Consider the following 26760-nt stretch of genomic DNA (forward strand, 5'->3'; position numbering starts at 1 on the left):
ATTTGCTTGATCCCAAAGTCAGTATGTTGACCACCCTGCCCCCACTCCATCTTGAAGATTCTACTCACATTCTTGTGTACATGTGAGCACGGTTGGCAGCCCCTGTAGGGCACCACTGCCTGGTGGCTGCAACACTTTGTGGCCGGCATGGGCCCTCCTAGGGTTCTGCTGTTTGTAACCTCAGGTGGGCACAGCGGGCTGTCTGGGGTACCCCTTTGCCACTCTTCGGTTGCATGCCACAGCTGGGAGCCCAGATGACAGTTTCATCCTTGGAGGGGAGCTCTTCCCACATGCTGGAGGTGACACCCAGGAGATAGAAAAACTTTTCAAACCCTATAACCCCGCACTCCAGGAGGGTCGCCTCCTGACAGGTCCTGCCATCCATGACCAGCATGGGGTGTCTCGTCTGGGGGGTCTCGAAGGCCCCTGGCTGTGGGAAGCCTTCCAGGCTTTGCTATTTAGACCCTTTGGAGAACTGCTTTATCAGGGTCTGGTGCGGGGCTCCTTTTGGGAACCCCCTTTTGGGGCAGGGTCCGTGTCCCTCTTGGGGAGCTCCAGCAGGCTCTGCCCTTGTCTCCTAGGGCAGGGCCTCTCTGGGTCTCATGAGATGCCCGCTCCCGGCGGATTTCGTAGCTACACGTCTCCGTGGGAATCTTTTCTCAGGAGAGCCTTGCCTGGGATTCTCCCTGCTTCTCAGACCCTCACCCGGGCGTGGGTTTCTTTAGGGGGCGTCCCTCCACTCCCAGGACCCCGCCCTCGCCCGGCGTGGGGCGCCCCCTCTCCCCGTGCGGGCGGGCGCCGGAACAGTGTCGCCGGCCGCCTGCAGGTGTCTCCCCACGGAGGGGCGCGCGTCCCTGCGCCGTGGCCGCTGCCAAGCGCCAGCGGCTCCTCGCCGAGGCACACTCGCGCTCCGGGCTCCGGGCGCGCCGGAGCCGCTCCGCCGCCACCGCCCGCCCCGCGCGCCCCCCGCGCCGCTCCCCCACCCCGGGGTTGGGGGGGGGCATGGGCCCGCGCCGCGTCCGTCGCCGCCGATCGCAGGCGCCTGAGCCCCGGGGCGCGGCGGGCAGCGGCCGCTGACGCGGGGCGCCGGCTGCCAACTTCGCACGCGGAGCTTCCCCGGCGGTGCGGTCCCGTCCCGGCGGCGCGGGCGGCATGAAGACGAGCCGCCGCGGCCGAGCGCTCCTGGCCGTGGCCCTGAACCTGCTGGCGCTGCTGTTCGCCACCACCGCCTTCCTCACCACGCACTGGTGCCAGGGCACGCAGCGGGTCCCCAAGCCTGGCTGCGGCCAGGGCGGGCGCACCAACTGCCCCAACTCGGGCGCCAACGCCACGGCCAACGGCACCGCCGCCCCCGCCGCCGCCGCCGCCACCGCCGCGGGGAACGGCCCCCCTGGCGGCGCGCTCTACAGCTGGGAGACCGGCGACGACCGCTTCCTCTTCAGGAATTTCCACACCGGCATCTGGTACTCGTGCGAGGAGGAGCTCGGCGGGCTCGGTGAGTGCGTGCGGGCGGCGGCGAGCTCGGCTCCGGCTCCCCCGGGGCGGCGCAGCCACCGAGGCCCGAGCCCGGGACCCGCTCGCCCTCCTCCCGCCGCCTCGGCCCAGCTCCCCGCGCTGCGCCGGGCTGGGGCGACGTTCCGGGGCGGGGGGCGCGCGCGGTTCCGGGACCGAGGGCCAGCACGGGGGACGCGCGGGACGCCCCGGCGTGGAGAGGTGCGGCGCAGAGCTCCTGGCCCCTGCGGACGCCCGGCGGCTTTGGGGACGCTGCCGCGCCCGGGAAGGCGCCCACCCCAGCTGCCGGTCGGAGGGGCGAGCGCTGCTTTCCGCGCCTGAACTCATCTCCACGCTCGCCCCCTCCTCCTCTTTCTTTCGCCGGACACTAGATGCCCCCACCCACCCTGGGGCGCCCCTGGGGGTAGGGGTGATGCGGGGACTCCTGCTACCACCCGCCCCTCCCGCCGCAGATCCGCAGACCCGGGAGCCGAGCGGGGGATCATTCATCCTTTCACCCCCACCGCCAACCCGCGCCCAACCTCCCAGACTGGAGTGGGGAGTGGGGGAGTCCCGCGGGCTCCCGGCGAGCCGCACCCGCCCAGAGGCACCCCCATTGCCAAATGCCAGGGAGCCCTCTGTGTTCTGGCCCCCTCCCGGGAGAGGCAGGCTGGGGAACTGGGGACAGCTGGGAGAACTCTGGGTCGGGGAGTCCAGGAGGGCTTAGTTTAGTGCAAGCCTCCGATCAGGTTCGATGAGGGGCTGACTTTTCAGAAGGCAGATCGAACTGTCCCCTTTGCCTGAACCCCTCCTCTACCCTCCAGAGGCAGCCGGGGCTGGAGTGCGTGTTTTGGAGGCAGACAGCCACACTGTGGCAGGGCTCAGGGGACAGCTGCCCGACAGCCGATTGTGCCACCACCGCAGGTAGAGCTGGGTTGTCTCGGAGCGCGTGTCCAGGAGTGGGCACCCTCCTGAGTGAACTGACCTCTTTCTCCAAGGTTAAAACTCCTCCTTGCCTGCCTAGCTCTTCAGTGTGGACACCATATATGTGTGTGCTCAAGGGTAGGGGAGAGCAGACGTCCAATCTTAGCTTGCCTTAAATAAGCCAGTAGCCTAAGTGGGTTAGGGGGCAGAGGGAGGAAGCTGTGAAGCCTCCCAGTGAGGAGCTCCAGGCTTTGCGCAGGCTGCTGCCTCTGCCTGGAATGCCATTCCCACCCCACCTCCTTCTTTAGGGGCTCCTGGTCAGTTTCACTGGGACTCTCCCACCTGCCTTTGGAGTCAGGACACTGGGCAGAAACAACCTTGTGAGCTCCCGGCTGGAAAGAGGGCCTCTGTCTTTGGATCTCACCACTGCCTTTATCTCCCTGCCACACCTGGCACTGCCTGACATTTTCTGGGGCCTGTTTTTGGTCACTAGCTTATAGAGCCCTCTTCCCATAGGATGTCACTCTGTGAGGGCCGGCCCGGTTGGTCTTGTTCACTGCCACCTCTGAGTAATGTCTAGCGCATAGTAGGTCTTCAATAAACATTTGCAGGGTTATATAGGATGACGCCTTGGGACGATGAACTGGAGTTTTCCTGGGGTGCTGCCTCCTCTGTCTTACTTCTGGGTATACCTGACCAAACTTTCTGTGACTTGACTGGGCTGGCCGTTTGTCAGAGATACATGGTGTTTGAATAGAAACCTGGCCCTGATTGGTTTCACCCCGTCAGACTCACTTCTGGTTTACACTCAGGATGAGAATGTTTACTGTGGGATGCAATTAAAATTATTAACTTCAAAAGGCATCTTGGCAAAAACTCCCTGCCTTCCGCACAGCCCAACCCTAACCCCTCATAACACCTTGTTGTCAGGAACATGTGTCCTTTGAAGTAGACATCTTGCTACTGTACATCTTTCTCCAAGTTCAAGGTGTTTCCAAGGTTCAGGAGACCCAGTCCTGGGCACATACCACCTCTGCCTCTCTTCCTGCCTCTGTGCACACCCCTGAAAAGACAACAGCACATCTCCAGCACCGGAATAGTCCTGTCTCTTCCTCTGTGGAGTGTCCTGGTCCACGCTGGTCAGCTGAGCCTCTTAATTGCTTGAAGTCTCTCTTGGCTGCTCCCTGAAGGTCATGGTCCCAGGACTTGCTACAGTTATTTCCCTATAATTTATCCACGCCTTGACTTGGGATATTTATGGTTTGTTAAAAATTATTAATTGAAAAATATTTAAAAAGCCATGTTAGCTAACATTTCTTGAGCCTTTAACGTGCACCAGGTCCTGTTGAAACTTCTCACCTTCTGAATCTTGTGGAATCCTGGCCGCTACCTTGGAGGCAGACGCTCCTAAGGTGCTTGCTTTTTCAGATGAGGAGCTTGAGTCTCAAAGGGGATTCTGGCAAGGGAGCTCGAATTGTCTTCTCAGGGACAGAAAGTAATCAGAGTAAAGGGATCAGGGAAGAGAATAGTGCATTTGAGGGGTCAGGGAAGGTGGCATTTTGGGGGGGGCTCAGTTAAGACCCTCACTGTCAATACTCTGTTAGTTAGAAATGAGGATGGTTAATTTGTTGGGTAAATAAAAGAAACCCACGGTTTCCTCTTGGCCACTGTGGGCTGGAGATCATCCCTCCCCCAAAATCACAATTTTCCTCTCTGAGAGCTTGGAAAATAGTTATCAGCTTGTCAGTGCTGGTGAGAAATTTGGGAATCAGAGCCAGCTGGGGTGGCTTCTGCAGCTGATCGTACAGTGCCAAAACCCTGCATTCTCCTCCGCCGTGGTCCTGAAAGGGTGATAGCAAGTACCCGGCCTCAAACTTTTGTTGCCATGACAACCTTTCTTCAGGGTTCTGTGACCATTTTACATTTTTACTGGAAGAGGAAAAAACACCCCAATAGCCCGCTGAACAAAATCCTGCCTCCCCCACCCCCATACATCAAAGCTAAACTTCCTCCTCTCCCTTCCATGAAACTACAGCAAAGCTTTCTTTCCTTCTGCATGTTTCACGTGCACCCAAATGCAAACACCAACCAAGAGATCCTCACCGCTCCGTGAGAAGGAGCTGCTAAATGTCCCTTCCTGTCCAACGCCTGTTCGCCTGGTCGGTCATTCCTTTCTGTGCTCAGAAAACCCTCTCCCCACTCGGGCAGCCACAGGGAAATGTAATAAGCCCTTTTCCCCACATTAAAAATCTACAGCGTTCACAAAGAAAACTGCAGCCTGCCCTAAACAGACACACTTTCACCAGACCCAGCACAAAGAAACCTTTTCTCCTTGCTCCAAGAAGAGCACCCGCGTCCTTCCACAAACAGAAAGGGAAGCGTGGCCTCGACACAGAGTCACCCCAAGCCCTTCACACAAATTGGATGTGTCTTCTGGTTGAGTGCTGGGGAGGGGTGACGTGGGGAGCAGACGCAGGCATCGTCCCGGCGGGTGGGGTGGGGGTGGCTGCAGAGAGGCCTGGGGGAGGGGATAATGGAGGTGTGGGGCTGGGGCGATGGTGGGGCAGGCGGGAACTTGTGCCAGCTGGGAGCACAGGTGACATCCACACGCATTGGACATCACCCTGTATGCTTTTGAGCTGCAGGAAAGGGGTGGCTTGGGAAGATTGGGGGGAGGTGGAGGGGTCTTGAGGGACTTGCCAGGCTGGCAGGAGGGAGGTGGGATTGGAGAGAGAAGAGAGAGACCAGTCCCAGGTCTGGGTGACGACGGGGTGGATGTGAAGCCAGTCATGCAGGACCCAGGCTGGGAGCCGACACGCCCCACACCTCGGTGGCTCCACCTGCAGACCCAGAGACATCGGGGAAGGAAGGAGCATATTTCCTTCTGACTCAAAAACACTCCCTTCCCTGCAGAACTGGTGGAAGTTCAAGGCTCGGCTCTGCCTCTTACTAGCGGGCTACTGCATAGGTGGGGGTCAGGGCAGCTAGTACCCACCCAAGGTGTGAGGATTCAGTCACCTCTGTGTTGCTGCCACCCTGGTCTAAGTCACCCAGAGCCAGCCACGTCTCCCATGGACTTCTGCAGCCATCTCTCCACCTCTGCCATCACCCCCACTCCCCAGTTCATTCTGCACCCCGCGTCCGAGTCATTGTTCGTCAGATGCAGGGCATGGCACCTCTGACCGCCCTCTTGTCACTCAGAGTCAAGTCCCCAGCTAGCCTTCCCTATACCTCTCTTGTCTTCCTTTCTCTGGAACAGAGATCCCCAGCTGTTCTGCCCAGTCCCCTAAATTATGCCCCTACAGTGTCACAAGGATGAGGACCCCTGTGATGTCCCCAACCAGGAGTATGTTAGTGTCATATTAGATGGGTTTCATGTTGGGAGCATCTGATGGACAAAGATTTGGATGGTGGAAGGCATTGCTCTAACTCCTCAACACATTTTTGTTTGTTTTTGAGACGGAGCCTTGCTCTGTCACCCAGGCTGGAGTGCAGTGTTGTCAGCATAGCTCACTGCAGCCTCCACCCCCTGGGCTCAGGCCATCCTCCCGCCTCGGCCTCCTGAGTAGCTGGGACCACAGGTGCACGCCACCACACCCAGCTAATTTTTGTATTTTTTGTAGAGGCAGGGTTTCACTATGTTACCCAGGATGGTCTCAAACTCCTGGGCTCACGAGATTTGCTTGCCTCGGCCTCCCAAAGTGCTGGGATTACAGGCATGAGCCATCACACCTGGCCTGCCAAGTGTTACTTCCTTTCGTCCGCATAATAGTATGAGGTGGGTGCTCTGGTTACTCTCATTTCCTGGATGAGTAAACAGAGGCACAGAGAGGTGAGGTGAGTTGCCCAAGGTCACACAGCTAGTAAGTGGCAGAGCTGGGATGTGCACCCGACAGGAGGCTCTGGAGCCTGGCTCTTGCCTGCTGTGCCGTGCTGCCCCCTGCCCCCAGTCTCCCCAGTCCAGCTCACTTAGGCTCCGGGGGCTTCCCGAACAAGGCTCGTTGGGCAGAGCATTGCATCTGGAGTCATGAGCACTGGGTTTGGCTCCAGGCTCTGATGCCAACTTGCTGAGTGGCTTTGGAGAAATCACCCTCCCTCTCTCCCTGGCCTTTTCTTTCCTCATGTATAAAATGGAGGTTTTGCCGGGCGCGGTGGCTCAAGCCTGTAATCCCAGCACTTTGGGAGGCCGAGGCGGGTGGATCACAAGGTCAAGAGATCAAGACCATCCTGGTCAACATGGTGAAACCCCGTCTCTACTAAAAAAAAAACTACAAAAAAAAAAAATTAGCTGGGCATGGTGGTGCGTGCCTGTAGTCCCAAGCTACTCAGGAGGCTGAGGCAGGAGAATTGCCTGAACCCAGGAGGCGGAGGTTGCAGTGAGCCGAGATCGCGCCATTGCACTCCAGCCTGGGTAACAAGAGCGAAACTCCGTCTCAAAAAAAAAAAAAAAAAAAGGAGGTTTTGTTGGGTGTTCTGTGTGAATGATGGAGGTGACAGAGACCTGTGCTGTGACGCATCACAGAGTTTGGGCCCAGATGGTCTGGATTGCAGTCCTCACACCACTGTAGGCTGCTGTGTGACCTTGGGTAGGAGTCTGCCCTCTCTGGGCCTAAGGATGATCCTCTCCACCCCACAATAGCATCTTGGGCGTTGATCCGATGATGTGGTCCCAGCACTCCTGTGGCCACAGCTAGCACTTGGTAAACGGGCCTTGCTGCCATCTGACCCTCGAGTCTGAGGCTGTAGACAGGTGGCTCGCATGTCACATCTCAACGATGTAGCTGTTTTGTTTGGCCCCGCAGGGTTCACAGTGTCTTTGAGTAAGTCACCAACATTTGAATATGGAAGACACTTCATAGAAACATCTAGATTTATGGCTTTTCTTGAAAACCTGGCAGATGGAGTCTGTACTCCCAATGGCAGTGAGTGGAGCTGCCCCTTAGGGGAGTCCACAGTCCCCCCTCCCCCATTCTGCCCTCAGTTTACCTGAATTGCCGCCCTTCCCTTCCAGGGGCTCAAGCCTCCAAACCTCAGTGTCCTGCCCACACCTGGTCTATTGGTCCATCCTGCCAGTGGGTCACTCAGAACCCAGTCCGTCCGACCTCGCCCTGCAGCTGCCCCTGCTCCTGGCTTTGACTTCATGCTCCGTTTCTCCACCCAGTGGCCAGAGGGCTCCCTGTTCCATCTGACCTGGATCACCCCTGCTCTCCGCCCCAGATCCTTCCTCAGTCAGTCACCGTCCAGCGCCTTCCAAGGACCGACAGGTCCTCCACAGTCTTCCCGACTACCCCCTGCCCTTCCCCACTGCTCTCCGCCCCCACAGTCACTCTCTCCAGGCTGTTCCTGGCGTCCCAGGAACTCTTCACCAAGACATCCCTGAGCAAAGTCTCTGCTCAAATGTCCTCCTGTCTGCGAAGGCTTCCTGGACTGCCCCACTGAAATCAGCCACCTCGCTGCCCGCCGGCACTCCCGCACGCTCCTGAAGTCCCCACTGCTCTGATTCTGGCGGTACCCACTACATATCACACCAGTTTTTCTCTATGCCCATCCCCCTGCTGGGACACTGGCTCCCTGAGGACAAGCCTTGTCCCAGTCACATCGTGCTGCCCCCAGAGCCTAGATGAGCTGGCACTTCAGTGCCATAGGGCTCAGCGTGGCAGCTCGTCTAGGTTCGGGGAGGCAGCAATGTGTGACAGGGACCAAGTCTTTAGGAGGGACCCAAGGACTTGGAATGCACTGGGGCTTTGGGGGTACCTCAGGGCAACGAGAGTTCCGGGCTCTCTACTCCGTGCCTGTCATTCCTGTGGACTTCAGATGTTCTTCTTTTCTTCCCTGCTCCCTCTCTTGGTTTATTTCCCAGGAGAGGTGCTTGGTGGGATCCTGTGGGGAGCTCATGGTCACTCCTCTGTGTTTAAATTCTGGGGTGCCAGACTCAGAGCTGTCTTGTAAGGATGCGACAACCTCAGGCTTCTGCTGCCTTTGGGATGGTGCGGGTTAAGCTCTTTTGGTCCCAAGTGATGGAAGCAAACTTAACCCCAGATAAGAATGAAAGGGGAATAGGCTGGGCGTGGTGGCTCATGTCTGTAATCCCAGCACTTTGGGAGGCTGGGGAGAGAGGACCCCTTGAGGAGTTCAAGACCAGCCTGGGCAACATAGCGAGATCCTATCTCTAAAAAAAAAAATAAAAAATTAGCCAGGTGTGATGGTGTGTGCCTATAAGTCCCAGCTACTCAGGGGGCTGAGGTGGGAGGATTGCTTGAGCCCAGGAGTTGGAGGCTGTAGTGAGCTATGATCATGCCACTGCATCCAGCCCGGGCAACAGAGGGAGACCCTGTCTCAAAAATAAATGAAAATAAAAATAGAATAATGCTACAGCTCACGGAGTCCATCACCACCCCTCAGAGGTCAGAGCCATGGCCACTGGGCTCCTGGAGACTGGTCCTTCCCTCAGATCCAGAGCTACCAATTAAAATCCTACAGGGGCCAGGCTGGAAACCCATGAGAGTGGGGTACGGAAGGTGTGGGGGCCTGTGGGGGCTGGGCAATCGCTGCTAGGCTCCAGAAGACTTTCTCACAGCAGGAGGGGCTCATGGAGTGCCCAGTGGTCCATTTTTGTTCAAAACTCCCGGTTTTTGTATGACATCTCTTAATTGTTCACATTTGGCAATGAATCCATTTTTTTATTTTTTATTTTTATTTTTTTTTAGAGACAGGGTCTTGCTATGTTGCCCAGGCTGGAGTGCAGTGGCTATTCACAGGCATGATCCCACTACTGATCAGCACGGGAGTTTTGACCTGCTCTGTTTCCGACCTGGGCCAGTTCACCTCTCCTTAGGCAACCTGGTGCTCCCTGGCTCCCGGGAGGTCACCATATTGATGCCGAACTTAGTGCGGACACCTGATCGGCATAGCGAACTACAGCCCAGAACTCCTGGGCTCAAGCGATCCTTCAGCCTCAGCCTCCCCAGTAGCTGGGACTACAGGCATGCGCCACTGTGCCCAGCCATTTTTTTAAAAGACATTTGATCTGCAGGCCAAAATCAAACCCTCTTGAGGTGTGGGTAGACCCTTGTCCCATCAATTTGCAACTTCTAGGCCAGAGTTTTGCGCTTGGTAGGACTGAGTTCCCAGCCCCCATTTGTTTTATTTTTATGTAAAAATATTTGTTATCATAATATTTTATTATTATTTTTTGAAATGGAGTTTCACTCTGTCGCCCAGGCTGGAGTGCAATGGTGCAATCTCGGTTCATTGCAAGTGATCTGGGGTTCAGGAGATTCTCCTGCCTCAGCCTCCCAAGTAGCTGGGATTACAGGATCGCATCACCATGCTGGGCTAATTTTTGTATTTTTAGTAGAGACAGGCTTTCGCCAGTTGGACAGGCTGGTCTCGAACTCCTGACCTCAGGTGATCCATCTGCCTCGGCCTCCCAAAGTGTGGGCGATGTGAGCAAGGTGTGGAAGAGGACCTGGCCCCGAGCTTGGCTGGAGGAGGCAGGGTCCCCTCTCAGGGACAGTTCTTCTTTCCCAATGGTGGGGACTGGGGATGGGAGGTGATGGGGGCTGTGGAGGGTGGAGCCTGTGCTCAGCTTCTGGAAGCAGAGCCGAGGTGGGTGTTTCGGCTAGAGCTTGGCGAGGGCAGTGGCTGTGGTAGTGTCGTCCCATGTCCTGGCCTCCCAGAGTGTGGGTCAGAGATAGCCACGGGGGAGGAGAGAAGGAGGAGGGCAGGAGACAGAGACATTGGGAGGACTAGGGGGTAACAGACACAGGGTGGTGGCATGCACAGAATCTGAGACGGACGCAGAGGGAGGCTTTGAAGGGGACTGAGAGGGAGTGACCAACAGAGAGACAGGCAGACACATACAGAGGGAGGGAGCAAGGAGAGACACAGAGACAGAGATGAGGAGACACAGAGGGAGACCAAGGCACACGCACTGTGCTGGGTGCACACCCGACCAGAAAGGCAGAGAGCAGCAACGAGACAGAAGCAGACAGAGAAGGGAGAAATACGTGGGCCAAGAAAGAGACACACGTGTGTGCACACACGCATGATGCACAGACACACACATGAGCATGTGCGCTTATGCACAGGGAGGAGCGTGCCCGAGAAGCTGGTGCGGAGAGAAGCGATCGAGGGGAGCCTGAAATAGCCAGGGGAGGTGGCAGGAGCACACGTGGCCCTTCCCACCTCCCCTCGCTCTTTTCCAGGAGGCCCCGCAGGGGAAGTGACTCTTAGAGGCCTCATCCCTAGGGGAGTGGCTTCGCCTCATCCAGGCAGATGGGGGAGGCCAGATCCCCCCTCATCTGTCTCTGCCCTCCCATCCCCCTGTCTCCCCCCATTGGCGGCAGTGGGTGGGTGCAGTGTTTGGAGGATGGGGACTTCATTTCATCACTGACCCCTCTCCACGCTGCCCAAATAATAATGATACACTAATAATAACAACAACAAGAAGTCTTATGTAAAGTGTGACTAGAAGAATGCAAACATCTTAGGAAAACAGTGCGATTTCTATTAGTCACTCACACTCTAAGCAAATGTGGCATGTGGGAAGCGGTTTCTCCCCACATCAACTTGATTGCCTCTGCCTCCTCTGGACACATTTGTGGGGCGTCTGCCTCCCTTTGTCCATGTCTGCATGTCCTCCTTTCTCTCTGGGTCTCTCTCCATCCTGGTTTCTCTGCAGGGGGTCCTCTTCTGGAAGAGGGGACAGGAAGCTGAAATCCCCACTCCTCCAGCCCCTTGGACACCACTGGCCACACTGTCTGCCCCTCTCTGCCAGCCTTGTCCCAGGCGGCCCCACTTGGCTCCAGCCCCACCTTGGGGGAGATCTTCTGGGTGGTCTTAGAGGGGGCATAGAGGAGGAAGACACTCTCCAGAACACAGTTGGGTGGGGCGAGGGGACAGAAGAATTGAACACCAGTCACTGTGTCCCTGCTAGGTGGATCTCTCCAAGTGGGGGTCTCAGGCATCTCAGATTAACACGTTCCTACTCAGTCATCTCTTTTCCACCCTCCTCAGCCCGGGCAGGCTGGGCTATGCCACTGCAGCCATCTGCAGACGTGGGAGGTCGCCGACAAGCCTAGCCGATCTCTTGCTCCTGTGCCACGTGCATAGCAGGTCAGCAGGGGGCTCTATTTTACGCTGACCTCACTGGGGGCCTGGATAAAGGATGCTGTATCTCTGGGTTTCCATGGCTGTCAGACAGGAATCGCCATCCTGCTCGCATCTCATTGGCCAAAGCAAATCACATGGCCATGTCCACCCCTTCAAGGGCTGGAGAATTTCAGTCCTACCATGTGCCTAGAAAGCAGAGACCTGGGGCCGGCAGGGTGGCAGGCACCTGTAATCCCAGCACTTAGGGAGGCTGAGGTGGGAGGATTGGTTGAGGCCAGGAGTTTGAAACGAGCCTGGACAACATAGCGAGAGCCAATCTCTAAAAAATTTTAAAAATAATAATAATAATACTAAAAGAAAGTAGAAACCAGGGGACATTGATGACATGTTGAACATTGGCCGCACAGATGACTTCCCCACCCCCACCCCTGCTCCTCTCTCAGCCCCATCTCACCAAATGACAGCTCCATCTTTCCAAATTCTCAGGCAAAAGACCTTGGAGTTGTCTTTGACTCCTTTCTCTCTCTCCTCACAGACACGTACACACACTCATCCTTACACAGCTCATTTTTTTTCCCATTTATTTATTTGATTGCATTTTAGGTTTTGGGGTACATGTGAAGAACATGCAAAATTGTTGCATAGGAACACACGTGGCAGTGTGATTTGCTGCCTTCCTCCCCATCACCTACTTCTGGCATTTCTCCCCTTGCTATCTCTCCCCAGCTTCCCACCCCCCACCGTCCCTCCCCTATTTCCCCCCAACTGACCCCAGTGTGTAGTGCTCCCCTCCCTGTGTCCGTGTGTTCTCATTGTTCAACACCCGCCTATGAGTGAGAACATGCGGTGTTTGATCTTCTGCTCTTCTGTCAGTTTGCTGAGAATGATGGTTTCCAGGTTCATCCATATCCCTACAAAGGACCCAAACTCTTCGTTTTTGATGGCTGCATAATATTCCATGGTGTATATGTAGACATACGTGAGGCCAACAAACATATGAAAAAATGCTCATCATCACTGGTCATCAGAGAAATGCAAATCAAAACTACATTGAGATACCATCTCACGCCAGTTAGAATGGCGATCATTAAAAAATCTGGAGACAACAGATGCTGGAGAGGATGTGGAGAAATAGGAACACTTTTACACTGTTTGGTGGGAACGTAAATTAGTTCAACCATTGTGGAAGACAGTGTGGCGATTCCTCAAGGACCTAGAAATAGAAATTCCATTTGACCCAGCAATCCCATTACTGGGTATATACCCAAAGGATTACAAATCGTTCTACTATAAGGACACGTGCACACGAATGTTCATTGCAGCACTGTTTACAATAGCAAGGACCTGGAACCAACCCAAATGCCCACCGACGATAGACTGGATAGGGAAAATGTGGTACATATACACAGCTCATTTAATCTATCGACAAATCCTGCTGACTCTTTTCCCAAACACATCCAGAGTGCCACCATTTCTCCCCGTCTCCTCCGCCCCCCGGTCTGAGACTGTACCACTCACTGGTCATCCTGCTTCTGTGTGTCCCCCACCGTGCCGAGCAATCCTACTGCACACTGCTGGAGTCCCTCAGCTCAGACCCTCCAATGGCTCCCATGTCATTCCCGGTAAAGCCAATGTCCTCCCAGTGGCTACAAGATCTGCCATCGCCTGCCGCTTTACTCTCTGCCCATCTTCCATGGTACACTTCCTCGCTGTCTCTGCTGCAGCCCCACCGTCCTCTTGCACACACACCTCCAGGCATGCTCCTGCCCCAGAGCCTTTGCACGTACAGTTCCCTTAGCCTGAAACTCTTCCTCCAGACTACCACCCCGTCACTTCCCTCAAACGTTCCTTGTGAATGAGGTCTTCCTTGGCCACCTTATTTAAAGTCACAGCCACCTCCCCACCTTATTCCACTACACAGCTTTTTTTTTTTTTTTCTGTAACACTTCTCCCTACCTGACATGCTGCCAATTGCTGGATTTACCTCGATGCCTCAGTGATGTGCAACCCACGCTTTGAGAATCACTGTCTGAGAATCAACTCTTTGTTTTATGAACAAGGAAATGCAAGTCCCTGCAGGGAAAGACCCTTTTCCAAACCATCCCCTAGTCACTGGCAGGGCTGGCACCAGAACCTGGAGCCCTGCTTCCTACTTGCTGACTATCCCTTAAGGTTCTGCTAGACCTTGGCCTTCAGTTTTATGACTTATGCCCTATTGGTCAGAATAGCTGTTATTCAAAAAATGCCCACCGCAATCAAAAGCCAAATTTCCTGGGACTGGTAGGTAATGAACACTTGGGATGACTCCAAAGCAGAGGCTACAAATTCTCAGTCCTTCTTTCATGCATTTTCATAAACACCTACTACGTGCTAGGCCTTGTCTAGGTGCAGGGGACTGTAGCAGGAAACAAGACGGATGAGGGTTTTAGTTTAATGGAGCTTCTATTCCAGAGGAGGAAGACAGAGGACAAGAGGTGGTTTCTTCATATGTGTAACCTAAATGTATCAAGCCCTTACTAATGCCATTGTGGATTCAGTAGGGGAGAAAGCAGACAGTCCTTGTCTTCATGGAGCTTGCATTCTGGAGGAGACAGACAATGAGAACAGATACAATGGTGACGGTGGCTTATATGGCACCAGTTGCAGACCAAAAATGACCCCTGGAACTCAAGGGATCAGGAAGCAGTTGGGCTCCTCGGAGTGAATGAAGGCTAATAGGCTGTTGACTGCATAAGCCAATAAGTAACCTCTTTGTGACTTTTGAAGCCAGCTTTACAGTTTTCCTCTAATGGTGATGGTAGAATTTTGAGACTCTAGGTCATCTTTCCATATACCAAACCCTAACCGGCTGGCTGAGGTGTTCCGACCATTGAAGTATTTTCCAGGGTCCCTATCTCTGTCTTTAAAGATCTCGCCTTCTAGCTGGATGCAGTGGCTCATGCCTCCTATCCCAGCCCTTCGGGAGGCTGAGACAGGAGGATTTCTTGAGGTGAGATGTTCAAGACCAACATAGCAAGATCCCATCTCTACAAAAACATTAGCCAGGTGTAGTGGCGTGCACCTGTAGTCCTAGCTACTGAGGAGGCTGAGATGGGAGGATCACTTGAACCCAGGAGTTCTCAGCTGCAGTGAGCTGTGATTGCACCACTGCCCTCTAGCCTGGGTGACAGAGTAAGAACCTGACTCTTTTAGTGAGTTGTCTTTTCTCAGAAAATCATTTCTTCATCAAGAGTTGCAAATGTATTTGCATAAAATTTAGCATAGTATTTTAGTTATTTAGCATAGCATTCCTTTTAAAAGAAATTAAAAGGAATTTCAATAAGAATTAAAAGGAATTTAAAAGGATTTAAAGAAAAAGCCTCTCTTTGATGAGTTTCCTTTTCTCATTCCTGCTCCTGTGTATTTTGTGGTTTTTCTTCTCTTTCTAACAGTTTTGTCTTGCTCAAGTCTACCAAGGGTGATATGGGCGCTGATAAAAATTGCTCTCCAGACCTCCAGAAAGTGCTGACTGGCTTGAAACCTTTACATGGGACCTACATTGAGACTGCACATCCCATAGGCCCCAGGGCTGATTTGTTCTAGCCTTCTCCCTTTTTTTCTCTAGCCCAGGTCATACCAGCTTGGCTGCTTTATTGCCCCCTCCTCCATATTTTTTTTAAAAAAGGATCATTACACTTGTATTTATTGATTCCGTTTGTTTAAATTTCCTGATAACATCCAAGCTTTTATGTTGGAAACTTTGTTTTTTCATAGTTAAAAATTATGAATTCATTTTAATGCTATGAGTTTGCCTCTGAGTACAGCTTTAGCCATATCATATGAGTGTAGTACTTTAAAGTGCAGTGCCTTCTTTGAGATGATTTTCTAAAAATTATGCAATTACAATTCTGTCTCTAAAAGTTCAGAAATTTTGATTTTTTTACTTCATTGATCCAAGAATAATTTAGAAGAGCATTATAAATGTCCCAGTACAGACCGGGTGCAGTGGCTTTGTGATCCCTGCACTTTGGGAGGCTGAAGTGGGAGGATCACTTGAATCCAGGAGTTAGAGACCAGCCTGGCAACATAATGAGACTCCATCTATTAAAAAAATGCCTTATCTTATTTGCTTAAAATACCTTGCCTTATTAGCTTAAATTTTTGTCATTAATTTCGAATTTACTGAATGATAAAGTAGCCTATGCAATTTCTGACTAAAATTTTTTTTTCATAAATGTTTTATTTGAAAAAGCAGGTATATTCCCCATGTACAGTTTAAAGCAGTTTCATACCTAGTATTATTTAAGTGCTTTATATTGTTATATATATTTTTTGGGACAGAGTCTTGCTGTGTTACCCAAGCTGGAGGGCAGTGGTACCACCATGGCTCACTGTAGCTTCAACTTCCTGGGTTCAAGTGATCCCTCCATTTCAGCCTCCTGAGTAGCTGGGACTACAGATGCATTCTGCAGCACCTGGCTAATTAAAAAAAAATTTTTTTTGTAGAGATGGGGTTTCCCTATGTTGTCCAGGCTGATCTCAAACTATTAGCCTCAAGCAATCTTCCCACCTCAGCCTCCCAAAGTGCTAGGATTATAAGCGTGAGCCACTGTGCATGGCCTCTAAATTGTTGTTTATTTATCTTTACTTTCGTGATCTGCCAAAAGCTGGATGAGGTAGGTTAATCTCTTTCTCTTCAATAGGGTTCTTTCCATTTTTACTTGAATTTCTGATAGTTTTTGTTTCCATAAAATAAAGTTTGAGCCTATGTTATTCATCACAAGGAGATTCCTGACACTTATATTTTCATTGCGGAATTGTGGATTTTATCTTTCCTCGAGATAAAATGGCTATTTTCCCCCAGTGAATGCTTTTTACTTTGCATTCTACTTTTTCATATATTAATATTGCTATCCCTGCTTTCTTTTGTTTGTATTCCCTTGATATATCTCTCAGTAGACTTTTTATTTTAACTTTCCCATGTCTTTTTGTTAGGTGAATATCTGGTAAGAACATAGAGTTAGGTTTATTTACTTATCTTTTGGTACAACCCCAGAGTCTTAACCAAATAACATTTATTTCTATAACAAACACCTTTGGTCTCACTTCTTTCTTTCTGTTGAATGCTTCCAATTCTTAGTTGTTGTTTTTTTTAATGTTTTCATTTTTTTAATCCTTTACTATATAGATTAGGTTTTCCTTTTTTTTCTTTACTAATGATTGAAAAAGCATACATACTGATGTTAATTCTATTGTTAACACTTGGACTTCTATTTCTGTTATAATTATGAAGAACAAGACAGCATCTATTGCATCTTCCCTGTTAGGATGAGAAAATTAGTTGCTCTTGAATTCTGTTTTTTATTCATACACGTCACAATCATTGCAACCTAATTCCGGGCTTAACTGGCTTCACGGCTAATTGCAACACCCTTTCGTCAGGTTTCCTTGTTTTTATTCATATGGGTGCTGGTTGGCTTTGAACGCTAGATATGATGGTCTGTGGGCTGGTCACCATCTATGTGCCAGGTCCAATGATGGAAGCTGGATTCAGTGAAGAGGATGACTAGGTTCCTGTCCTCATGGAACTTCCAGACGTGTGTTTGTGTGTGTGTGTGTGTGCATGATATACAAAGTAACAAACGTTTCCCTCTCTGAGCAGGTGGCATCTGAGTAAGATTTGAAGACTGAGAGGAAGTCTTCAGGTGATCAGAGGAAACTGTGTCCGGGCAGAGGACATGGCACCTGCAAGGGCTTTGCACAGGGAAAGAGCAGGGCGAGTTTGAGGAATGGGGACAAGCCTGGTATGCCAGAGTGTGGTGAGCCAGAGCCAGGGACTGGTGATGTGGATGGAAGCAGAGATGGCCATGAATAGTGGACTTGCTCCTCAATGCACATGGCACACTCCTCAGCGCTTGTTTTCCTAGCAGCATCTCTCCACGGCCTATAGATGTGGATGACCTCGTGGCTGGGCACAGACCCCACAGGTTTAAACCCTTCCCCTCAACATCCTGAGGGCAGCTTTCCTTGTTTTCTGGCATCCGGTGATGAGGAAGCGATGTCTGAGGTCGGCGCCAAGTTTCGTTCCTTTGTGAGCAACTTATTATTTTTCCTGAATTCCTAGAAGATTTTCCCCACTCATCTTCAAAATAGAGAATTTCATGATGGAATATATAAATGTTGGGTCTTTAATTTTTATTTAATTTTTATTTTTTTTTGAGACAGAGTCTTGCTCTGTTACCCAGGCTGGAGTACAGTGGCTCCGTCTCAGCTCACTGCAACCCCCACCTCCCGGGTTCAAGCAATTCTCCTGCTTCAGGCTCCCGAGTAGCTGGGATTACAGGCATGCACCACCACACCCGGCTAATTTTTGTGTTTTGAGTAGAGACGAGCTTTCGCCATGTTGGCCAGGCTGGTCCCGAACTCCTGAGCTCAGGCAATCCACCTGCCTCAGCTTCCCCCAAAATGTTGGAGTTTTAATTGACCTAGTACCTGTTGAGATCAGCTTAGGAAGACTTGATTGTATTTATGATTATATTATTATTTGAGATGGAATTTCGTTATTGATGCCCAGGCTGGAGTGCAGTGGTGTGGTCTCAGCTCACTGCAACCTCTCTGCCTCCTAGGCTCAAGCAATCCTCTCCACAGCCCTCCAAGTAGCTGAGACTACAGAAGCGTGCCACCGCGCCCATCTAATTTTTGTATTTTTTGTAGAGACAGGGTTTCACCACGTTGCCAGGCTGGTTTTGAACTCCTGGTCTTAAGTGATCCACCTGCCCCGGCCTCCCAAAGTGCTGGGATTACAGGCGTGAGCCACTGCATCCAGCCAATACACATTATTTTTAAAGCAGTTTTAGGATCACAGCAAAATGGAGCATAGAGTATTGACATATCCTGTATCCCCCTTGCCTCACACATGCATAGCCTCCCCATTACCAGCATCTCCCCTCAGAATGGTGCATTGGTAGCAACTGATGGGCCTTCACTGGCATGTCACTGCGACCATCACCCAGAGTCCATAGTTTACGTTATGTTCACTCACAGCATTGTGCAATCTGTGGGCTTGGATGAATGTATAAGACACGGACCCACCATTGTAGTGCCAGACAGAGTCATTTCACCACCCCCAAACATTCCCCAATGCTCTGCCTTCTTGTTCTTTCTTTCCCCCAAACTCCTGGCAACCCCTGATCCTTTTACTGTCTCCGTGGTTTTGCCTTTTCCAAAAGCTCTCATAGAGTTGGAATCATACAGGATGTAGCCTTTTCAGACTGGCTTTTTCACTAAGCAATATGCATTTGTGGCCAGGCACCGTGGCTCACGCCTAAAATCCCAGCACTTTGGGAGGCTGAGGTGGGTGGATCACCTGAGGTCAGCAGTTCGAGACCAGCCTGGCCAACATGGCGAAACCCCATCCCTACTAAAAATACAAAATTAACCGGGCATGGTGGCACACCCCTGTAATCCTGGCTACCTGGGAGGCTGAGGCAGGAGAATTGTTTGAACCTGGGAAGCAGAGGTTGCAGTGAGCTGAGATTGCACCACTGCACTCCAGCCTGGGCAACAGATGGAGGCTCTGTCTTAAAAAAAAAAAAAAAGCATTTGTTGCCTCCGTGTCTTTCCATGGCTTGATAGCTTATTTCTTCTTTTAGTGCTGAATACTATGTACCATCGTCTGGATATACTGTACTTTATCCACGCACCTACTGAAGGGCATCTTGTTTGCTTCTAAATTTTGGCAATTATGAGCTAAGCTGCTATAAACATATATGTGCAGCTTTTTATTTGGGCATAAGTTTTTAACTTCAGCTAACTACAAAGGAGCACAGTTTTGGGGTAGTACGATGAGGGTATATTTAGTTTTGCAACAAGCTGCCAAACCGTCTCCCTTCCTTCCTTCCTTCCTTCCTTCCTTCCTTCCTTCCTTCCTTCCTTCCCTCCTTCCCTCCTTCCCTCCTTCCCTCCTTCTCTCTCTCTCTCTCTCTCTCTCTCTCTCTCTTTCTTTCTTTCTTTCTTTCTTTCTTTCTTTCTTTCTTTCTTTCTTTCTTTCTTTCTTTCTTTCTTTCTTTCTTGCTGTGTTGCCCAGGCTGGTCTTGAATTCCTGTGCTCTGGCCATCCCCCTGTTCTGGCCTCCCAAAGTGCTTGCATTACAGGTGTGTGCACCGCGCCTGGCTAATTTGTGTGTTTTCAGTAGAGATGGGGTTGTACCACATTGTCCAGGCTGGTCTGGAACTCCTGAGCTCAGACAATCCACCTGCCTTGGCCTCCCAAAAATGTTGAGTTTTTAAATTGACCTCAACAGTGAGGTCAGCTTAGGAAGACTTACTTGTATATCATAATATTTGATGATATTACACATTTTTGTTTTTTAATACAATTTTTTTTAAGGCAGGATCTCACTCTCTTGCCCAGGCACAATCATGGTTTGCTGCAGCCTTGACTTCCTGGGCTCAAGTGATCCTCCCACCTCAGCCTCCTGAGTAGGTGGGACTACAGGTGTGTGCCACCATGCCTGGCTAATTTTGTATTTTTTATAGAGATGGGGTCTCACCATGTTGCCTGGGCTGGTCTTGAACTCCTGGGCTCAAGCAAACTTCCTGGTTTGGTCTCCCAAAGTGCCAGTATTATAGGCATGCCACTGCACCTGGCCCAAACTGTCTTTCTTTTCTTTTTTTGAGACAGTGTCTTGCTTTGTTGCCAGGTGCCAGGCTGGAGTGCAGTGGTGCCATCTTGGCTCACTGCAACCTCCGCCGCCCTGTGTCAAGCAATTCTCCTGCCTAGCCTCCCAAGTAGCTGGGACTACAGGTGCGCGCCACTACGCCCAGCTAATTTTTGTACTTTTTAGTAGAGACGGGGTTTCACCATGTTGGCCAGGGTGGTCTTAGTCTCTTGACCTTGTGATCCACCCACCTCAGCCTCCCAAAGTGCTGGGATTGCAGGCATGAGCCACCACGCCTGGCCCCAAGCTGTCTTTCAAGGTGGCTGCACCAGTTTTCACTCCCTGGCACTAAGAGAGGGCTCCTGTGGCCCCACGTGCTTGCTGGCACTCGACGTTGTCAGTGTTCTGGGTTTTACATTTGAAGTGTACATTTCTCCTATTCCAGTTCCTACTATTCATACCATCCATCCAGGATATCCACGCAGGCTACCATCTTCAGGGACACCGCTTATTTATGGAATTGCTTTCTGTCCTCCGACCTCTATGTCTCCCGTTTTCTCTGTCATAATTCTCCTGTTCCTTTCATCCCCTTCTTTTGTATTCCAAAATAGTTTAGAAAGTTTGTCCTCCAGCTGTTGGTACCTCTGAATGTTTGAGAGAGGACTCTGAGCCTCAAACCTTTTATACTTTTCTATGCTCGTGATCAAAGCTCTGCTCGACCAGCTTTGAGGATGCCTTTGCCTGGCCTGAGAGATCTTGTCCTTGCTTTCCGCCCACTGGGCTCCAGCCTGGTTTCTGTTTGGTCTTCTAAAGGACAGCAAAGGAGGCACTTTTACTGAAGCCAGAGAAGGCTCTAGGCCCTGGTTCCAGCTCCATCTCAGAAAAGACACAGAAAAGAAAGAAACATTCTCTCTGCCCCTAGTGTTGTACCTAATTATGTCCATGACTCATATCAGAATACCTCGTCTTTGGCAGGGAATTAACTTTCTGGAGCTCAGTGCCACTAACATTCTACATTGTTGATTCAATTTTCCGTAGGATTGAGTCTGCTCCTTGTGGCTTCAATGTGTATTTTAGCTCCGCGTTTGCATTTTTAGCTCCTTTTCAGCCCGTGCTTTCCCTATTTGGCTTCCACTTCACCTAGCCTGCCTTCCTGGCAGCTCTCCTTGGCTAAATCTGTTGTCTGATCTTCCGATCTGCCAAGTCTTCGTGATAGAGTTTATATTTTCTTAGGGACGCAAACACATGCTTTCGTGAATGATTGTGTATTCCCTCTAACAAGCACATCTCAAAGACCCGCTGTTATTGTCTACCTTGAGAATAGCCTTCCTCTTTTTCAGGTGGTGGAATAGTCCCCAGTGTCTTATTTGCAATGATTTGCCCTTTTCTTTTCTGTACGGAAAGGTCTCTTTAGGGCTACGCTTTGCTCATAAGCAGGGTGAGTGGTGGGTTCTCGTTGATACTTCTCACCTTTCACCTGGTTGCAATGCAGTCCTCCTGACATGTCTTCCATGGTACTGCTGGTTGACATTGATGTTATTAAACAGATCTCTCTGTTGTCGGGATTTACTTCCATTTTATTACTTTATTTTTTTGAGATGGAGTTTTGCTCTGTCGCCCAGGCTGGAGTGCAGTGGTGTGATCTCGACTCACTGCAACCTCTGCCCCCCGAGTTCAAGGAATTCTTTTTTTTTTTTGAGATGGAGTCTTGCTGTGTCACCCAGGCTGGAGTGCAATGGCACAATCTCAGCTCACTGCAATCTCTGCCTCCCAGGTTCAAGCAATTCTCTGCCTCAGCTTCCTGAGTAGCTGGGATTACAGGCTCCTGCTACCACACCCAGCTGACATTTGTATTTATAGTAAAGACAGGGTTTCATCATCTTGGCCGGGCTAGCCTTGAACTTCTGACTTTGTGATCCACCCGCTTCAGCCTCCCAAAGTGCTGGGATTACAGGGGTGAGCCACCGTGCTCGGAGGTTCAAGCAATTCTTCTGCTTCAGCCTCCTGAGCAGCTGGGATTATAGGCATGTACCATCATGCCTCACTCATTTTTGTATTTTTAGTAGAGATGGGGTTTCACCATGTTGGTCAGGCTGGTCTCAAACTCCTGACCTCAGGGGATCCACCTGCCTCGGCCTCCCAAAGTGCTGTGATTATAGGCGTGAACCACTGTGCCCAGACCATTTTACGACTTTACTAGCTGGAGATAGCATCTCTTTCTTACCTCTTGGTGACATGAGCATGGAGAAAAAAAGAGACTTGCATATTACTTGAAGGATGTTTGTAGTTCCTTTCATAACAGAAATGGTGAACGTAAAACCACAATTCCCAGCATGCACTGTTCCCACATTTCTCCACGTCCTTGCCCAGTTTTACTTTGCAGCTCAAGATCTTGAGTGGATGGAAGCCAGGGGGATGAGTGATTCTGGAGCGATTCTCTCAGAAACTTCCAGCCATTCAACATCTGTGGTGCCCAGCGAGGGCACGTGGCTGAGATGGTAAGTGAATGCGCCTTGCATCTTGAGTTGCAAAGGGTCTAGTGACATAAATGCCAAATGGCAGGGACGCTGGTGCTATGAAAGGAAGAATCTAACAGCAACCCAGTGAAAAGAGAAGATTCAGAGAACCCACCTGCTCTATTGATGAGTAAATGCTAGACCTGGGGAGACCTGTTAGGTTTGGATAAATAGGAGGGAAAAGTGTGGTAGACGTCGTCACTGAGTTTAGAATAAAAATGTTGTGAGTAGAATTGTGGTCCACTTATTCATTCATTGAGTCATTCATTCACTCCGCAACTGCTACTAAGCTCCGCATATGCATTAGAATTATATCAGGCACTTCATCCTGATACAGTATCTTTCTTTTTGAGAGAGGGTCTCACTTTGTCATCCACGCACTTTGTCATCCACGCCTGTAATCCCAGCAGTTTGGGAGGCCTAGGTGGGTGGATCATGAGGTCAGAAGTTTGAGACCAGCCTGGTCCATATGGTGAAACCTCTTTTCTACTAAAATTACAAAAATTAGCCAGACGTGGTGTTGCATGCCTGTAGTCCCAGCTACTCAGGAGGTTGAGGCAGGAGAATTGCTTGAACCTGGGAGGCAGAGGTTGCAGTGACCTGAGCAACAGAGTGAGACTCTGTCTCAAAAAGAAAAAAAAAAAAACAAAAAAACCAATCAAATATCTTAGGGGTTGACGTGAGATTGAGAGGACACAGAGCTGTGGTCCCCACCATAGTGCTTGGCACAGGCTCAGTGCACAGCACACATTTGCTTATACACACTGTGGAGTGTGTGTAAGGCCCTCAGAATGCAAAGATGGTCTGTGATAGGGACGCTGGATGGAAAAGTAGCATTTGGCTGAATCTGAACTGATTCTAGGAGGCGCCCTGGTGGTCAGTCAGCACTACTCTACCTGGGGCAGGGATGCGAGGCCCCAGAGCCACCTGCAAGTCCCCCCACCTGCCTGATGCCCAGAGGGGCCAGAGTCCAGTGGAGGGAAGGCTCTCAGACTTGGGGGTTCTAAGAGCATCTTCATGTCCTGTGGGTCTCTTCTTAGGTCGCTGGAAGGGCATCTGTGCTTGGCATGTCATTCATTCATTTATTTATTAGAATTTTTTGAGTGCATACTGTATGCCAGGCACCATTTTTTTTCTGTTATTATTAGTATTATTGATATTGAGAACACAGTAGTGAACAAGATGGGGTCTCTACTCTTACGAATTCATAATTTGGGGGGAGATGTGGTAAGGCAACAGAGACGCAAATAAGATGGTTTTAGAGCGTAAGAATGACAATGACAGAAAGAAAAGAAAAGTGATGGGATGGAGAGTGATTGAGAAGAGGGGGGGCTCTGGGGAGGTGGCATTTCTCTTGAGAACTGAATGGCAAAAAGGAGCCTCCCTGTGGAGATCTGGGGAGAGAGCCTCAGGCAGAGGGAATGGCAAGTGCAAAGGCCCTGGGGTGGGAGAGGGACCTGAAGGGAGGTGTGAATGGCTGGGTCCAGTTAGGAGGTGACTGTAGTGGTCCACGCAGGAGATGATGGCAGCCTGAGCCATGGTGATGGGGGTGAAGAAGGGCGACGGGATCAGCGAGTGTTTTGCAGGAAGAAAGGACAGGACTATGATGAGGCCAGCGGAGGAAGTAGATGAGTCAGGGCTCACCCTTAGGGTTTTGGCTCCAGAAGCTGGTGGGTGATGCCATTTGCTGATATGGAGAAAAATGGGGAGGGGGCGGGGGAACAGGTTTAGGGACAAAATCAGGAATTTTGTTTTTGGACATATGAAGATGTAAATACTCATGTTGACTTCTGATCTGCTGTTGACCCAGGAAAGAAGCCCAAACTGTTGTGTGTGTGTGTGCATGTGCATGTGCATGTATGCATGTGTCTGTGTGCATATGTGTGTATCTGTGTATGTAAATGTGTATGTATGTGTGAGTGTGTGCATATGTGCATGTGTGGAGGTGCATGTGCGCATGTGTGCATGCATGTGTGTGCGTGTGCATGTGTGCATAGGTGTGCATATCTGGTGTGTACGTGAATGTGTGTATGTGTGTGCACAGGTGTGTGTAGTGTGTGTGCATGCATGCATCCATGTGCATGTGAGTGTACACGTGTGTGCACATATCTGCCTGTGTGTGCATGTGTGTGCATGCCTGTGTGTGTGCTTGCATGTGTGTGTGTGAATATGTGTGGTTGTGTTCTGCTGAGGGATTCTCAGCTTTGGCCCTGTTAACATTTTGTACCTGGTCATTCTTTGTTGTGGGGGTGGAGGGTCGATCCTGTGCGTTGTAGAGTTTTTAGAAGTCTCCATGGCTTCTACCAACTAGATGCCAGTAGCACCCATGAATGTCTCCAGCCACTGCCAAATAGCTCTTGAGACGCAAAATTGCTCCTGGGTGAGAACTAACATGCAACCTTTACGGGAACATTTACCACATCGTAGGGTGGAATCGAACGTACGCAGCACAGGGGCCAGCAGTGCTCCCGTCCTTAGCTGTGGTCGACATCCTGAACTGATCACATTGTTTTTCTACAAATCTCAGGTGCACCCTCAGAATCCTTCCTAACACAGGTGATCAGTAGCCATTATCAATGACTAGGATTGGCCTTTAGATGAAACCCGCTTATTCTCTCTTTGCTAAGGTTAGAAAAAGATCCTAGAATGACCTCTGCAGCCCCCACATCAATTTGCAGTGAAATCCCAGGCAGCAACTTTTACACATCTGTGCCTCAGTATCCCTATGTGATGATGAAAACACCCCGAACTGCTCTCTGTGGATCCGACAGAGCCTTAAGTGGGAGGATCAATGAGATAATCTCGGTAACTCAATTTGAGTTTTCGAAGGTGGGCAGAATGTTACAGAAATGTGCAGCGGGATCATTATCTCATGGGATGCCATGAAGGTGAATCTGTAAATAATTAGAAAACATTTAGCTGGTATAACGTGCCAGCTTTAATCATGGCATAATGAAAAAGGAAGGCTCTCAGAAGCAGGCGGGCAGGTTGGAAGGCCCGACAGTCAGCTCTCTCTGGCTATCGCCAGGAGGAGGGATGGTGATGCTTGAGGTTATGGTAATCTGTGTGTGATGTTTTGTTCAGGCTCAGGGTAACCATGGAGACAGACTCCCCCCCTTCTCTCTGTAGCACCAGTTCCACACTCCTGTTCATATGTATACACCGCACATGCACATCCCCACTTCCCTCATCCCAGCTTCTTCTCACGTGGAGAGGAGGGAGGATCCAGGGGAGACCCTCCAGAGGGGCAGCCTCCAGGCCACTGGACTCTGGGGTTGCGGGTTCAGGTCTTGCCTCTTCTCCTTCCTTAGCATGATCCTGGATTTGTCATGTATCCTCTGGGAGCCTCAGTTTCTTAATCTGTAAAATGAAGTTAAAGTACTTTTCCCCCAGCAGGGTTATTGGGGAGGATCAAATTCTAGGCTAGATGCAGTAGCGCACACCTGTAGTTCCAGCTACTTGGGAAGCTGAGGTGGGAGGATCACTTGAGCCAAGCAGTTAGAGACCAGCCTGGGCAACAGAGCAAGATCCTGTCTCTGAAACAAAACACAACAACAAAATAAAATTTATCAGCAGTGATTAATTCTGTGAGCTCCAAAAATACTCCAGAACATGTCCTAACTTGTATTCTTAAAATGGACCTCAGGAACCTAGAACTACAGTAATCAAAATCTTTAGCTACAATGACAACAAAAAACCATCCAAAACAATGAAACAAAACCCAAGACTTGTGATACTCTCTCACCCAGGTCACTGTGTGGCTTCACTGTGCTTTATTTGCATATTTAATAAGAGCCCCTGGAGCAGTGCTGAGTGCCTGGTCTGGGACGAGCCAGCCTGGGCTTGGATCTCAGTCCAGCCTCCCTGGATGTGGAACTGTAAGTTAGATAACTGCTCCATGCCTCAGCTCCTCATCTGTAAGGTGGGATAATAATTTCTTTTAGTTGCATTTTAGGTTTTGGGGTACATGTGAAGAACATGCAAGATTGTTGCATAGGCGCACACGTGGCAGTGTGATTTGCTGCCTTCCTTCCCTTCACCTATATCTGGCATTTCTCCCCATGATATCTCTCCCCA

At 50.7% G+C, this 26760-nt stretch overlaps 1 protein-coding gene across 3 annotated transcripts in view; it reads left to right on the forward strand.

Moving 5' to 3' along the window:
* Positions 1 to 1056: 1056 nt before the first annotated feature.
* Positions 1057 to 26760, forward strand: part of GSG1L (GSG1 like) — a 267111-nt gene continuing 241407 nt past the window's right edge. For 2 of the 3 annotated variants that reach the window (XM_017525726.2, XM_037737472.1), the window contains exon 1: positions 1057 to 1495. In XM_017525726.2, coding sequence (XP_017381215.1) covers positions 1153 to 1495 — 343 coding nt within the window. In that variant the 5' untranslated portion in view covers positions 1057 to 1152. The remainder of the gene's footprint in view (positions 1496 to 26760) is intronic. The other variant, XM_017525724.2, reaches the window with a different exon arrangement.

Source organism: Cebus imitator, unplaced genomic scaffold (genome assembly GCF_001604975.1).
Source record: "Cebus imitator isolate Cc_AM_T3 unplaced genomic scaffold, Cebus_imitator-1.0 Scaffold39, whole genome shotgun sequence".
In the NCBI taxonomy this organism is placed as follows: domain Eukaryota; kingdom Metazoa; phylum Chordata; class Mammalia; order Primates; family Cebidae; genus Cebus; species Cebus imitator.